This window comes from Oenanthe melanoleuca, chromosome 8 (genome assembly GCF_029582105.1).
Source record: "Oenanthe melanoleuca isolate GR-GAL-2019-014 chromosome 8, OMel1.0, whole genome shotgun sequence".
Lineage (NCBI taxonomy): Eukaryota > Metazoa > Chordata > Aves > Passeriformes > Muscicapidae > Oenanthe > Oenanthe melanoleuca.
Window position 1 is genome coordinate 2187843 of NC_079342.1, and position 15740 is coordinate 2203582.

Consider the following 15740-nt stretch of genomic DNA (forward strand, 5'->3'; position numbering starts at 1 on the left):
TTTTGGAAGTGTTCAGTTAGAAATCAGTTTTTCCTGCCACATAGGTTCTGATTGCTTTTGATCTTTTATTACTGAGCAAAGAATGCCCATATCACTCTCCTGACAGTGATCACACACTGTCCTTAGGGATCTGGTCCCCTCTTATATTGGACAAGTAAGTAATAAAAAAAAATACTTTGTCCAGTGCTACCCTTTTCTGGCAACACTTCTGAGCTCCCTGCAGCTTAGTCCTGGCCTGCTCAGAAGAAGTAATTTGAATTAGTGTGTCATTCAAGTGGATTAATTAGTTGCAAAATCACATGAACTAAATCAAATTAAAGCCTTCTTCAGCCTGAATAAGAGCATCCTTAAGTTAAAAGTTTAACCAATCCACTTTTAAAGGTTATTTGGTTTACCTTTCCTAACAGGGGAAGACAATAACAGCAAACAGAATTAATGGAAGGGTTGAGCTGGGATGGAATTTATGTGTAGATGTGCCTTGATCCAAACGAAAAAGAGAGAAGATTTGAGGTTATCTTTAATTCTGAACACTGCTTCTAATGAATTTCCTAAACTTTGACTTCGTTCATGATGCAGCTTCTGAAACTTGATTTTTTCAGAGTTCTGGGTTCTCCACAAATGTCCAAGACCAGAAGATTGCAAATATGTTTGAGTTGTCTGTGCCTTTCCGCCAGCAGCATTACCTGGCTGGGCTGGTGCTCACAGAGCTGGCTGTCATTCTGGATCCTGATGCAGAAGGGTAAATCTTTACAAAGTTTTGTTTTTCAAGGAGTTTTCTGTAATTCCAAGCAAATGGTAGATGCAAAGAAAGTCCTGGCATGGGCAGAATTTATATAAATTTGTAAGCTGTGATAAGAAAACAGCGATTTAAGAATCTTCTTTCTTCTTGCCTCTTGTGTTTCTTCCTTGTTCCACACTCTGTAAATCTGATTTCAGTCACATATTTCCAGCTGAGAAGAAGGGAGAGGTTCCTGCTGGAGCCCTCAGATGCCACAGGGACACTGCTGGAGCTCTGAAAGGAAAATAGGTTTTCTCAAATGTAACAAGAAAATAATTTCCAACATTTAGGAAGCCTCTCTTGCTGGTGGTTTTAAATGTTACAATATATTTTGCCTGTGGTTCTCCCAGCTCTTTTTAGCTGTAAATTATGCACTGATGAGGCCCCTGTGGGTTGCACAAATAGACAAATAGAGTCAAGCATGCAGAGTTTGTCAGTGACTTCCCCGGCTTGTGCAGCAAATAATTTTCTGCTGCAGTCCTGACATCCAGTCTATTCCTTGTGTTATTTAGTGCTGTTTTCTGCCTTGCCTCTTTAAAATGGGTTGCAATGGAAATTATTGATTGCTTCCACAGTCCTGAGTTCCCTCACAGACATTTTTCTCAAGGTGGACTCAGAAATATCAGCCGAGTCGACAAATGCTGGTGATTCATGGTTAATTCTGCCCCTTTGCCAAGAGGTCTCTGGAGTTAAACATTCATTCTGTTTCCTCTTGGAGAAGAAAGTGATGCCATAAGCTGGAATATTTTCCTGTGTATATGCATAACACTCTGCAGTCCCATTTGTTTGGCCTGAAATGGAAAAAGCAGCAAATCTTTACCCATATGGGCTGTCTGCAGAAATCCTTTTTTGTGCCAGAGGAGCATCCTGCTCACTGGTTAGAAATCAGGCTCTGTCTCTGAGTGTGTCTGCCCTTGTTCTTCACAACCCTTCTGTTCTCTACCTGTCTACTAAGCCCTTCAGACTGGCCCAGGTTGGTAATCTCTGCACAGAGGAGTTGCTGGTGTCCACTGGGGAGACAACTCCTCTCTCAAACATTGTCTAGCCAGAAAAAGTACCCTGGTACTGGTTCAGCTCTGGAGATGCATTTTGATCAAAGTTCCTGAATTTGGGGGCAGATGTATACCTGTAAAACATTTATTTTTTTTACTGTGTTCCAGAAAAACCTGGAGTTTCAGGTTTGTTGAGTTGTCAAGCTCAAACCCTCTGCATTTCTCCTAGTAGATCTATGAGAGAAAGTAAACAAGTGTGTTCAGATCTGCTCTTCCCTTTCTGTGAGACTTTTAACAGTCATACAGTATCACCAGCAGAGAGTTCACTTGCCTTCCATAAAATATTGTGGCCACCACTGGAGAAAGCTCAGAATTGTTCCCAGTTCATTATCCTGCAGCAGCAGTGGAAAGGGTTGTTCATCTAGTTGCTTATCGTGTTAGAGACTTGCTTTAGGCTTTGATGGGTGATCCAGAGCCTTAAATGTGTTCTGTCCTTGCTCTTTTTCTCCATTAACAAGATATGTTTAGTCTTAGCTCAATTTGTAAGAACTCTTTGGATTGAGTTGGACAGAAGAGGAGTCAGTTCCTTGGTGCCTGGAGGTGTGTGTTGGGTACATCCCTCAGTGTGCCAGGGTGCAGAGCAGCCCTGCAGAGCTCCTGGCAAACAGGACAGACAAAGTGTGCAGGGGAAGGGATCCAGCTGAACGTGACAGTCCCAGCAGCTGGACCCTGCACAGCCATCTGTGCAAACACTGCGGGGTGCTTTGGCCATCACACAGCCTCCACCCTGCCCATCTTGGCTGACAGTGCAGGCCAGAAGTGAGAAAAGCAGAATGCAGCCCTCAGGGTTCAGTGGCACAGTCAGTTTTGCAGCAGTGTGGGTGGGTGTTGACAGAAATCCAGGCCAGGGCTGAGATAAGGGAGGGGATGGAGGGAGGGCAGTGAGATCGATTCGCTGCCTTATCAGGCAGGAAGAGCAGGGGTTGCATTTCCTCCTCTCCTCCATGGATCAATCCACCACAGTGCCCACTCAGCCCTGGAAAATGGCAAAGAAATCCATGGATTCCTAGGCTGGAATTAGGCAGCATTGCTTGGATGTTTTCCCTATCTGCAGTTTTATGGCCTGTGGGATAGTTTCCCTTGAATTTTTAAGAACATGATTTAGGTGCCACTCCTTCAAAATAATACAAAGACTTTTCTTTATCCTTAATCTGAAGGAACCAGTCACTTAAATAAGCGTTTCCTTCCTTAGTTGTTAAGGCTCTCACTAATTATACAAACAAGCAATTGTAGGATCTCATTATGGCTTGATTAAAAGCCACAGGGAGGTCCTGCACTCCAACAGCTGATGTCCTCCCAAGCTGTACTGCTGCCTTATAGTCAACTTCAAACCCCCAAAAATCCAGTCAAAGCCTCTTTTTTTTTTAACCAGAACTCACCTCTACTTTTCAGGTAAAGTGGATACTGCCTGAAATTCAGCACTTGTTTTAATACCTCAGGTCTGAACATTGCAGCTTATGTTTTGCTACTGCCTAATGTCTGAGCTTCCTTGGCTGCTTCATGCATGGGGTAAAGTGTCTTCTTGGCTGGTTTGCCTACAGAAGCAAATAGCTGCAGAGAGAACTTGCTATTTGCTCTGGGAGAGTTTTGCCTCTGCGTGGTGGCTGAGGGGATTGAAAGGAGCAGAGTCCTTGAGAGATTCAGGGGAGTTTTTGTGTTTTTAAGGAGGGTCACACATGGTGCCCTATAAAAGGGTTCTGTCAGTGTTTGAATCTGAATAATGACAGAAGCCGTTTTGGCTGTTTTTCCTTCTATCCCTTCATGTCTTTGCCACTTTTTATTCAAAATTATGGATCTGTAATCTCCTGTTTTGTTTCAGTAGTTGCATGGGGTAGGGTGGGAGCTGAAGGAGAAACTTCCTGATCATTTGATTAAAGTAATGTTCTGGTTTAGGAGGGTTTGTCTCTCTGTAAATTATTTAACTGTATTAAACTGAACTGTTAAATTGTTAACTGTTAAATTATTATTTAGCTGTAAATGGGTTTAAATAAAAACAAAGAAAGAATACAGCGAATGGTTTCAGCAAACCTTCTCTCCTCTCAGGTTTCTCTCCCTGTTTTCCATATTCCCTAAATTTTTCGAAGAGTTTTTAGTAGTTTCAATGCATAGCAGTAGCTGGGACTTTGGGGGTTTTTAAAGGAAAATATGAGAGTGTTCACATTATACTGGGTGCATTCCACAAGATATTTTTGCCCATTTTACAAGGCACAGTGAAAAACCAGCCGTCTGTAAAATCCATGGGAGATCAAAAAACCACATGCGACGGCAGTTCGCGTGAAGTTAAAAATAAAAAACGGGATTTTTTTCTCCCCCCTTTTTGAAGCCCCTTAGTTACAAAAGAGAGTTTCCTTTGAAGATATTGACTAATGTGCATGACCCAACTGTCTTTTAACAGTTTGTTTGGATTGCATAAGAAGGTCATCAACATGGTACACAACCTGCTGTCCAGCCACGACTCGGACCCGCGGTACGCTGACCCCCAGGTAAAGGCCCGGGTGGCAATGCTGTATCTACCTCTGATTGGCGTGATCATGGAAACTGTGCCTCAGCTCTATGACTTCACAGGTATTTGATATTCCCTGCCTTGGTTATCTGCTTCTCTGCTCACCAGACTGGGGTCTTTGGGTTCTGAAACTGAATTATGTATGAAGGCCTTTGCTGTCGGATGAGGTTGTTTCTGAATTGCGATTTGGACATTTTTTCATGTTTGTTTTCACCTGCAAAATGTGCCTTCAATGCCTGTTAATACTCAAAAGTTGCATTTGCCCACTTATAGGCATGAAATAAAAAAAAAAGCAGTGCATTTTAGTTTACATCCCACTGGCTGATGTAAATGCAGAGCCAGCTTCCATCTATGCTTAAAAAGTCACCCCTCACACTGTACAGAGTCCCTAAATTCAAAGGATGAGCAGAGTTCCAAAGGAAAGCAGAATTCCTCTTCTTCCTCTTGTTGTGTACTCCATCAGCAGTTCATTTTCAGGGGTGCTTTGCAAAATGTACCAAAGAGCAGAAGAGGTTATTTCAAATCACGACAGGGAGTCCAGTCAAGAATAATTCTGAATTTAAAGTTCTCCTCTACATCCTTTGAGTTTAATGACATCATAAAGTTACAATAAAGGATTTGGAGTATTCAAAGGGACAAAAGATCCACTATTAGAAGAGGTTTAGGTACTGAGATTGTGTAGGTTCCATTTGGGAATTGCTTTCTTTGCTTTCATGCCCTCAAATCATTGTCCTGTTCTTTGCAGGACCCCTGAGTAGGGTGATTTTCAGTTTGCATTCTCAGTTCAGTGAGAGCAGCTCTGTGGATGCAGTCTGAGGAGGTGAAGCCTTGAATTTGGGGCCTGACTGAAGTCCTGTATTTCTCTGCAGAGAGTCACAACCAGCGGGGGAGGCCGAGCTGTGTCACCGTGGACGATTACGAGAGCGAGGGTGGCAGCATGATCAGCCAGACTGTGGCCATGGCCATTGCAGGGACTTCTGTCCCCCAGCTCACCAGGCCCAGCAGTTTTCTACTCCCTTCTTCGGTACAAATCCACCTCTCCCCATTTCCTGACCCTCAGTCTGTGTCAAGCAGCAAATACTCAGCAGGTTCTGTGGGGGCCCACATCAGTTTGTAGTTGGGTGTGCAGAGGGGCAGCAAGGGGGACAAAGCACGATTGCATGTTGCTGTGTCTGTATCAGAGAGGTATCAGAAAATGCTGAGGAGGGATAGAAGTCAGCAAACCTCAAAAAGTGGGAGAATTCTGTTTCCTGATAAAGATTCTCTTGTTCTGAAACAATCCTACAAAAGCTCTGTGAAGTGCAGTAGTCACTAGGAGCTTAAAGCTCTAAGAACAAGTTCTACCCCAGGTAAATCCCACCTAGCTGAAGACAAGGAGTGGCCATTTTCCCTGTTGTCTGCACAGAGAGGGAATCCTGATTCTGGTAGCAGGCAGACCCTTCTATTTCTGCCTTCTCTTGCCTTTATTCCAGGACCAGGACCCCGTTTTGCTGGGATTTAGGTTCACTCTCAGTGAGACACTGATAGATGCACGAGATAAATGGAGCCCCTCTGCTTAACCCCTAAGCTGCTGAGGCTATTACAGTTATTTCAAGGGGAGAAACTCACTCTGTGGTGACTGGGATGTGTGGGTGTGAAGCACTGTCCTGACCTGTGTTTCAGAGTGGCAGGCAGCACTCCACCTTCTCAACAGAGTCCAGCCGCAGCCTCCTCATCTGCCTGCTCTGGGTGCTGAAGAATGCAGATGAGAGTGTCCTGCAGAAATGGTTCACTGACCTGTCAGTGCTGCAGCTCAACCGCCTGCTGGACCTGCTCTATCTCTGTGTGTCCTGCTTTGAGTACAAGGTACTGCCAAGCTGGACCCTCCTGGAGTCCCTCCTGGGCCCTGCCGAGGACCTTTACACTCCCATCCTTTACACGACTGCAGAAAGGCATTTCCTGCTCCCTCCAAAGTATTTCCTGTACTCACAATCCCAAGGCCAGGCTTTTCCCATGTTTACTTCTCAGCCATGTGAGTGTCTGTGCCTTGTTACACTTTTCAAGCAGTTTGTGCTGCTTTGCCCCTCGTCTGGGAACTGCTGCAGTGTCTTTGAAAAGAGAGTTTTCTGTCGAAGTGCTGAAATCTGAGTGATTTATCTACCCACCAACTTAATCTGCATTCCTTTCTTACTGCATGTTTTCAGATATTTTGAGTTGTTAACTCTTAGCAAATACCCCAATTTGAAAGAATCTTCCCTCATGGTTTTGTTTGCAACTTGCAGGGCAAGAAAGTGTTTGAAAGAATGAACAGTCTGACGTTTAAGAAGTCAAAAGACATGAGAGCCAAACTTGAAGAAGCAATTTTGGGCAGCATAGGGGCAAGGCAGGAAATGGTCCGGAGAAGTAGAGGACAGCTGGGTGAGTAAAGGAGTCCTCTGTGCCATCCCTTTTTTCCTTTTGCTCCTCCCATCCCCAACAATTATTTGCACCTATCTGTGGTGTGGGATACAAAGAGGAAAGCTGTTTGCAGCATCATTCCATTGGTCTGCAAAATCTCTACACTTTTTCTAAATTGCAGACAATTTATTTGTTAATTGATTGTGGTTTTAAGTGAGATCACATCTCATTTATGGGGTGTTCTTGCCTTAATTTTTTCCAGTGTAGCATCTTCTAAAGTGTCCTGTTCAAGGATCAGAGAGGAAAACAAACTGCCTGATCGTGCTCTGACAGCTCTGAAAATGCCTGGACATTTCTGCTGACTTAAGGAGACTTGAAGTAGCTGTGTTGGGCTAACAGGCACCTTCTGATATTTTTACTATTTGTAAAACCCAGCAATTTTTATAAACACCCAAAATGCAAAGGGTGGCCCAGGGCTTAGGACAAGAATCAGAAATGTGTTTTTGTCTCCTGCTCTGCCACACGAGTCTGTCATTGTGGGCAAAGGTGGATAAGTAGTTTAGAACTAAAATCAAGGAATCACTTCAGAGATGAGAACCTTTATTTTTTTCTTAATATGGCCAGATTACTTTTATTACTTGAAATTCCCCTGCCCTCCCAGCAATGAGAATAAAAGATTGTGATGTGGGAAGGGGGGTCTTGGCACCACCCTGAGAGAATTCCTGGGTGCCAGTTGAGGACAGAAGTGTTGGAATGCTGAGGGTTGGCACTCTCAGACTCCTTGTGCAGTCCAAGGAAGGGACTGCTCTCACCAGTGAGTGTCTCAGCTGCCTCTCTTGCCACTCACAGTGACAGAATTAGGGCCATGTAATCGTCCTGGGTGGGTGCCACAGAGCCTCAGGCTCTAGAAAATCATCTTTGTTGCCACCTGCCACTTGTGAGCAGATCTGGAGCTGCTGCTCGTGCTGCAGAATGGGCTTCAGCTGACTGAATGCTGTTGTTTTGCTGTTCCCCTGCAGAGAGGAGCCCTTCTGGGAGTGCCTTTGGAAGTCAGGAGAATCTGAGATGGAGAAAGGATATGACTCACTGGCGGCAGAACACAGAGAAGCTTGACAAGTAACTCTGCCTTATCCTTCTGCCCTACTTGTGTGCCAAGGCTGTGAGAGCAGGGTACCCCTCCTGGTCACTGCCAGCAGCCACTCAGCCCTTGTGCCAGCAGGTTTGAGCCTTCAGCTGCACAGGGCTGCCATTGCAAAAAACCAGAAAAAAAACGCAAATAGCTTTTAACACTGTCCTCCCTACTCTTTGCCTTTCCACTGTCCCTTGCTTCCTTAGACTTCCAAATCAGATTTAAAGAGATTTATACAATCCATTACTGTCTTAAAACCCTGCCCTAAGCTGTAATTTAGAGGGAAGATCCATTAAGAGTTTCCACAGATAGCATTTATATCTCATGTCATATTTCCTTTATTTCATAAGAGCATTCTGGAGTTCTCAAAGCTCGCTTTCCTTTCCTGTCCTAATCCATCACTTTGATTGTTTTTCCACATGTGCTGTGCTTTTAGAAGCCACAAACCAGCCAGGTACTGTAGCATTGGTGTGCAGTTCTTATAAATTGCCATTTTGTACATCTGCAGACTCAATCATCACAGCGTTGTTTGTGATGCTTGGCAGAATTTCTCAGTGTGTGTGTGCAACTGACTGGAATGAGCTCTTTTGGCTTATTACACCCATTTCCTTGAAAATTCCCCTCTCTTGGTGTGGTTTAATCCAGAGGGCTCAGGAATTGTGTTTGAGCTTCGCTGTGCACGTTTTCTGTCTCCTCAAATTGCAACCTGCAGTCTCCATCCTCCCAACAAAAGAATTGTTCCTTATCCTAGGGAAGCAATCTCAGCCCAAGTGAAGCTCTGAAAAAACTGAGGAATGGGGTCCTGAGAGCCCAGATGGAAATCAGGCCAAATTTTACTCTTGCAGACATTGACTCTTCCTGGAGTAGAAGGCAATTCTTCACAGCCTTTAGTTGTTTTGTCCCACACAAAAATGTAATTCCTCCTTATGACAAGTAGTGGCTTTTTGTCCAAGGTTCCAGTCCTGTTGAATCATTGGGAAAGCGAAATGACACGGGTATTTCAATTTCAACCTGTTGGTGAAGTGATGTAGATTTCAATTCTAGAGTCACACCAGGTAAAATTTGTCCTGAATGACTCATCGGTTCACTGCCAGTGCTGGGTCTGAGCCCTGTCCTTCCCAGAAGGACCTCAAGTAGACATTTACCAGCTGTGGAATTCCTTGGTGGTCAAAGGATGGTGTCTCACCTCACAAAATGAGCTGCTTAGATAAAACTCTAGAGCTGCTTTCTAACCCCTGCTTGCTGTGGCTGGGTCTGCTGTGTCCTGTGTGTATAGGTAGAGCCTTGCTATTTGAAACCCCATAAACAAGACTTTCCACTCCAAGAGCTGTGCACAGCTTGCAGCTGCTGACATGTTCTGCAGATGGTCTTATTCTATGTGGGGCCAGGTCCCAAAACTTCCTGTCCTGGAGATGTTGGGGATGTGAGCCAGCTCCCAGAGGACGTGGAGTGTGACAGGGAAGGGCTGCTGCAATACAGCTCCAAGAGCCAAATTGTTTCTCCCTCTCTCTCTGTATTTTTCTGGGATTTTGGTCACGCTCCTGCTGGGATTTGGCCTGGCACGAGTCTGTCAGAGATGGCACCTGTGGCAGGGCAGGCCAGGGTTGGGCTCTTGCAGCACAGCCCTGGATCTCTGCCCAGTGCAGCTGGTGCCATGGAAGGGGCTGGTTGTGCTGAATTCCTGGAGCCACAGGTGTGAGTGGGTGTCTGGACTTTGCAAAGCTTTCCAGGAAAGCAAATGCCTGGCATGGAGCAGCAAAACCTTGTCCTTCTCCTCAGAGTGGAAGTTGTGCTTCAAGGATTAAATGCAGTGTAGCTTGAAGAGATAAGATTGCAGCCTGGCAGGCTTCACTGTGCTGCTCCCAGTGCAGGTTCCCAGCTCGTGTAGCACCACCGTGTGTCCACAGCCTGCAGCATAAAGCCACATGTCCTGTTCCTGGTTGTGCTGTCGCATGCCTAACGATGCTGCTGAGCCAGTTTGGATTGGACTGGGCTTCTAAACTGTTGTTGTGTTCCTGGGAGAGTAATGAAGTGTCAGAGAGCAGTGTGAGCTCTCCAAGCATGATGAACGTGCAGCCTCTGTAAGTCTGTACTTGTGAAAAACTGAGTTTTCCTTCCTGTCCTCTCAGGGGTGCATTGAAATATCCTCGTAGTGTTGTCCAGTGATAAATATACAAACTGTGACTGGGAGTTTTCTGCTAGTGAGAGAACATTTTTGACTTGAAAATATGTAGGTTTGTTCCTTAATCAGGAAGTAATTTTACTGTTCTGTTTTTTCTGATCAGATCAAGGGCAGAGATAGAACACGAGGCACTCATCGATGGGAATCTTGCAACAGAAGCCAACCTGATAATTTTGGATACTCTAGAGATAGTTGTACAGGTGAGGTTGATAAGAAAATGTAATTTTTGTAATGGCATTACAGTCACCTGGCCAGGCAGCACTTTGTTAAACAAAACTGCCTCAGTGCTGAGAGAACTGTTCAGCTGCAGCAGGAAAGGGGTGATGCCTCTCCTCATCCCAGCCTGGAACAGTCTGGGTTTACATTGCAATACCTTCCTTCAGTCTTGAAACTGAGAATTTGAAGATTCTCCCCTCCTTTTAGTATAAGAAATAGTTATTCAGGAATAAACTGTAAAAATCTTACCCTATCCCAAACAGTTCTTCTCAAACCTGCCTCAAATCACTGGGTTCCAGGTCAGCCTCCTGGACCTGTATTCACTTTGTCCCCTGATTTCTGTACAAATGAACCTGGGCATGGGCTGGGAGCAGGCAGGACCATGCTTCCCAAATCCACTTCTGATCTGCAGAGAGACCCAGGGATCCCAGGGGTTATACTCTGTGCCTGAATAACCCAGGCAGAGCCCAGCTGTGGGCTTTCCCTCCAGCAGAACAGTGTCCCCAAAGGTCAGAGTCTCACTGGAGACAAAGAATCCCCATTCCACCTGCTTTATCCATGGATCAGGTTCCTCACCTGGGGGTGAGTGGGTAATTTCCCCATGCAAAGAGCTTTTGGTCAGAGCTCTTTGCTCTCTCCCCCACACACAGGCCCACAGGAGGTTCATTTTTCTCATGGAATTTTGGTTTCCCTTTGCAGACGGTGTCCGTGACAGAGTCCAAGGAGAGCATCCTGGGTGGGGTGCTCAAAGTGCTGCTGCACAGCATGGCCTGCAACCAAAGTGCCCTTTACCTCCAGCACTGCTTTGCCACACAGAGAGCTTTGGTCTCAAAGGTGAATCCCCTGTGGGGCAGAAATCCACCCTGAGCAGCACTGAGGGAGGAAGGCGCTGTTTCTTCCTTTGTATGGGGTCACTTCCCCAAGCAATTCTTACTTTGGGCAGTATTAATTTTTCAGGCAGCATAGCCTGGTCTGGTTTTCATGGGCAGTACCTGCATTTCTGTATTTTGGGGTTGGCTGCACCAAAAAGTGCAGCTCACACACCATAGATGGGATGGGGATTCCTGCTGGCTGGCACTGAGTGGGAAGAGGCACCTGCTCAGTGGGGAGCTCTGGCACAGGTGGGGTTTAAGCTGAACAAATCTCACTTTAAATGGATTTGTTTCCCAGTTTCTGTATGTGTGCTGGGAGAAGCTCAAAGTTTTAAGCCTGAGTTTTTGGGAGTGATTTAAATCAGTGTGAGGGTGTAAATGTAGGAGCAAGTAGGAGGGGAAGGTAAAACGAGTTCCTTCCAGTGCTGCCAGCTTTGCCTTACTTAAAGTGATTCAAATGAGCATCATTCCCCTCAAAACAGAGGGATTTGGCTTCGTCTTGTTCACTGCTGCCTTTTTGTCCAAGTGCTCCTACCTGTCTGTCCAAGCACTGATTTCCTCCCCTGCTGTTTTCCAGTTCCCTGAGCTGCTGTTTGAGGAGGAGACAGAGCAATGTGCAGACCTGTGCCTGAGGCTCCTGAGGCACTGCAGCAGCAGCATTGGCACCATCAGGTCCCACGCCAGTGCCTCCCTGTACCTCCTCATGAGGCAGAACTTCGAGATTGGCAACGTGAGTCCTGCTGCCCTTCACCTGTTACTGCAGATAACGGGGCTGGGGGCTGCTGGCTTTGGGTCCAGTCCCCCACAGACCTGGGGGACAGCCTGGCTCTGGGCCCAGGGACTGTGAGAGGATTGGCAGCACACAGATAACAGGATTCCAGTTTTTAGGCTTGACCTAACCAAAGACAGCTGGCATCAAGGATGTTTCATGAGAGCATCATCCTGTTCAGGGTGTGTGAGAAGAGAACATGTGGAAACAGATAACACTAATGTTTTTGCAGGAGAACCTTTATTTAGATCTAAATAATCATCAGATTATGAAGTTTGGTAGCACCAAACTTCATCACTACTCTGAGACAGCCTTTCTTGCAAAACTTCAGTTTTCTTTTCTCTGTCAAGTCAGGAGGAGGGTGCCATGACCAAAGCACTGGTTTTGCACTGTCTCCAGGCTGCTGAAATACCATAACAATATCTCTGTTGCAGAATTTTGCCAGAGTGAAGATGCAGGTGACCATGTCCCTCTCATCCCTGGTGGGGACATCCCAGAACTTCAATGAAGAATTTCTGCGGCGTTCCCTCAAGACTATTCTGACATATGCTGAAGAAGATCTGGAACTTAGGGAGACAACATTTCCTGACCAGGTAAAAGACATAAACCACAAGACTAGTAATTCATTAACAGGTTGTGCCTAAACCTCCATGTAGAACTGGAATTTGCATGCATTCCCTGAAAAGGATTTGGGTTTTGGTTTTTCTGATCATCTAATCACATAAAACTCAGATCTTTATTAGTCCTGACAAGATGCAGACACACAAAGACTCAGAGAGACTGTGTGCCTCATGTAACAATGTGTAGTTCAATTCCCATTGCCAGTTCTTTACAACAGCTTATTTTTTACAGGTCCAGGATTTAGTGTTCAACCTCCACATGATCCTGTCGGACACAGTTAAAATGAAGGAGCACCAGGAAGATCCAGAAATGCTGATTGACCTGATGTACAGGTAGAGTTGGCTCTGTAAGGACAGATGTCAGTGCTCCACGAGGATTTGGGCTCAGATGCTGCACATTTGGGCACTTACAGCACCTGATTATGGAGCAGTTTTGGGTCTCACTACTCACAGACCAATATGTGCCTGTCTGTTGTGTTTGAAGGTGGTGCTGAGAGGTTTTGTTCGGCATTTAGGCAGCTTATATTGGATAAAAGCAGTTTTCATTCCTCAGCCATCCCTGGAAATCTCATCTCCCACCTGAGCAGAGAGCTCTCCCTGCTTGCTTCAGGGAAAACATGGGGGTCTTCCAGCACCTGCTTGCCCAAAAGGCTCTTTGGTGCTACATACAATGGTGCCCATATGCCAAAGATATTCCAGAGCCAAGTTAAGCTCCCAAGTGCCAAATTTTGTGGTGCTGTCTGCACAAATGGCCCTGAAGGCTTCATAGTGGTCAGCAGAGGTTTTGTTGTAGGGAACTAGGCAGGTGTGCTCTGATTGTCCAACACCTTTGGATTGCCATGAGTGTCAGGTGAAACATGGGCTTTGGTCAAGAGCTTCAGCATCACCCACTGCTCTCCCACCACTGACTGGCTCAAAAATCTGTGGTTCAGGGTGACTTCCCATCTCCACAGCTTCTTGTCTCAGGGATTTCCAGACAGCACTGAGGGGGTTGGTGTTTGAGCAGAAACGACTAAATACAATGTGAACAAACCATGCTGGAGGGCTGTGCTGGCTCAGAAGGAAAGGACATGGAATCCCAGAGGTTTTCTCTCCCTTTAGGATTGCCAAGGGCTACCAGAATTCCCCCGACCTGCGGCTGACCTGGCTGCAGAACATGGCAGGGAAACATTCCGAGAGGAGCAACCACGCCGAGTCTGCCCAGTGCCTGGTGCACTCTGCAGCCCTGGTGGCCGAGTACCTGAGCATGCTGGAGGACAGGAAGTACCTCCCTGTGGGCTGTGTCACATTTCAGGTGGGCATTATCCTCCCCAAGGGGTCTTTTGGCCTTTGCTGCTGAGGTACAAAGTGATTCCATGTGCTGGGAGCTCTCTGTGCCTGCATCCTCAAACTGTGCTCACTGTTTGTTGCATGAATGAAATGCTGCTCTGGGAGAATGGAAATGTGTGTTTTATACACATGCTCTACAAAAATATATGCTACAAAAATGGAAGTGTTTTACATATATACTCTACAAAAATAGAATGCTAGGTTTTACATACATACTCCACAAAAATAGAAAGCTATATTTTATGTATATACTCTATAAAAATAGAATGCCACCTCTATAGAAATTCCAGGATTTGACTGCAAATCAGCTGCCTTTCAAAGTATTGAAAATGTTGAGTGTTGATTAAATTGAGTAAATGTATTTTTATCTCTTATATCTTCCCAGAATATATCTTCCAATGTTTTGGAAGAATCAGCAGTTTCTGATGATGTTGTGTCTCCAGATGAAGAAGGAATCTGTTCTGGGAAGTATTTTACAGAAGCTGGTCTGGTGGGATTGCTGGAACAGGCTGCAGCATCTTTCTCCATGGTAGAAGACTTTCATTTCTTTACCTCCCTTCTCCAGCAATCTCACACTGCTGAGCAGTAGGAAGGAAAATATTCTCTGTCTGAGTGTATGCTTCTATTGTAAATGCTCAATTTGCATGGAGCAATTGGAGTTTTAATTGTTTAAGACATCCTGGTTTGCCCTTTGGAGTAAACCAAGGAAAACAAGTGAATTAATTCCCACTACACAGCATGAAGTGTCTTTCAGTGTGCTTAAACACAAGCAGCAATAAATCCAGGGTGAAAACCTGGAATTCCTGCTGAGCCACTCTATGCAGTGACTACCCATGATGGGCTGGACCCACTCATGAGGGAGATCCTGAGATTTTCCAAAATCCACCTCTCCTGGTGTGGCAGGAGTGGGTGCAGAAGTCACAGAGGCTGAAGATGTGCTGAACAGAAAATGCTGTAATGTGCACTTTAGCTTTTTCCTATTTAATTCCCATAGATTTGGTTAGGATCCTATTTTGCTCTTGTGCCTGCATCCATCCAAAATATCCCAGGATTGGTTATGTTAATGATCTAATTACTGACAGCAAAGTGTAATGCACCAGGCTCTTGATTTCAGGGGTAACTGAGGATTTTATTCCATTTATCTCTGGGTGCATTTTAAGAAAAGATGTGATTACCCCACAATGGTGTCTCAGCCACCTTTTCATTTTGCAGTTTTATCATTTAAATGCTATGTATGTAAATCTGGCTGTTGAATTGATGGAGCAATCTGATGGGACTTATTTTTGTAGGCTGGCATGTATGAAGCAGTTAATGAGGTTTACAAAGTACTTATTCCTATTCATGAAGCCAACAGAGATGCCAAGAAGTTGTCTGCTATTCATGGTAAACTGCAGGAAGCATTCAGCAAGATTGTTCACCAGGTAATGGTTTGAATTTTCAGCTGCAGGATGAATTGTGAAGAAACTTCAAATGCAAAGAAAATGAGAAACCATTATTCTTAGATTCCATGAGAATTGTCAAATGATGATCCACAGTTAATACAAGGATCATTAACAGTTTTTTTCTCTGGAATTTAACACGAGAGAACATCATATACCAGGATTTGTTGTAACTTCACAACTATCCAAGAGTTAAAAATCCCAGTTTATCCTTTCAGATATTCTTTTAAACTGTGTTTTGCATGCTGGGGAAACCCACTGTACCTTGCCTTTAGCCTGGTAGGTAACATCCAGAAATGCTGGGGGGTTTATTTGTTTGTTCATGTGGTGGTTAAAGAATTGAAGGAACCTTTCCAAACTTGGATGGTGCAAAAGCCACCAGCTTAAGGGCTGGTGATGGCCTGGCTGTGCTGGGCCAGAGGAGGCTGCTTTGGATGCATGATGACTTAGAACCACTGAAACCATTGCAGGGTTA

At 45.1% G+C, this 15740-nt stretch overlaps 1 protein-coding gene across 5 annotated transcripts in view; it reads left to right on the top strand.

Moving 5' to 3' along the window:
• DOCK7 (dedicator of cytokinesis 7) overlaps positions 1 to 15740 on the top strand; it is a 90430-nt gene that overhangs the window by 62933 nt on the left and 11757 nt on the right. For all 5 annotated transcript variants that reach the window (XM_056498072.1, XM_056498073.1, XM_056498074.1 and 2 more), the window contains 14 exons: positions 600 to 739; positions 4226 to 4395; positions 5203 to 5357; positions 5996 to 6178; positions 6595 to 6730; positions 7729 to 7825; positions 10124 to 10220; positions 10936 to 11070; positions 11686 to 11838; positions 12312 to 12470; positions 12730 to 12830; positions 13599 to 13791; positions 14212 to 14355; positions 15116 to 15247. In XM_056498072.1, coding sequence (XP_056354047.1) covers positions 600 to 739; positions 4226 to 4395; positions 5203 to 5357; positions 5996 to 6178; positions 6595 to 6730; positions 7729 to 7825; positions 10124 to 10220; positions 10936 to 11070; positions 11686 to 11838; positions 12312 to 12470; positions 12730 to 12830; positions 13599 to 13791; positions 14212 to 14355; positions 15116 to 15247 — 1995 coding nt within the window. The remainder of the gene's footprint in view (positions 1 to 599; positions 740 to 4225; positions 4396 to 5202; positions 5358 to 5995; positions 6179 to 6594; positions 6731 to 7728; positions 7826 to 10123; positions 10221 to 10935; positions 11071 to 11685; positions 11839 to 12311; positions 12471 to 12729; positions 12831 to 13598; positions 13792 to 14211; positions 14356 to 15115; positions 15248 to 15740) is intronic.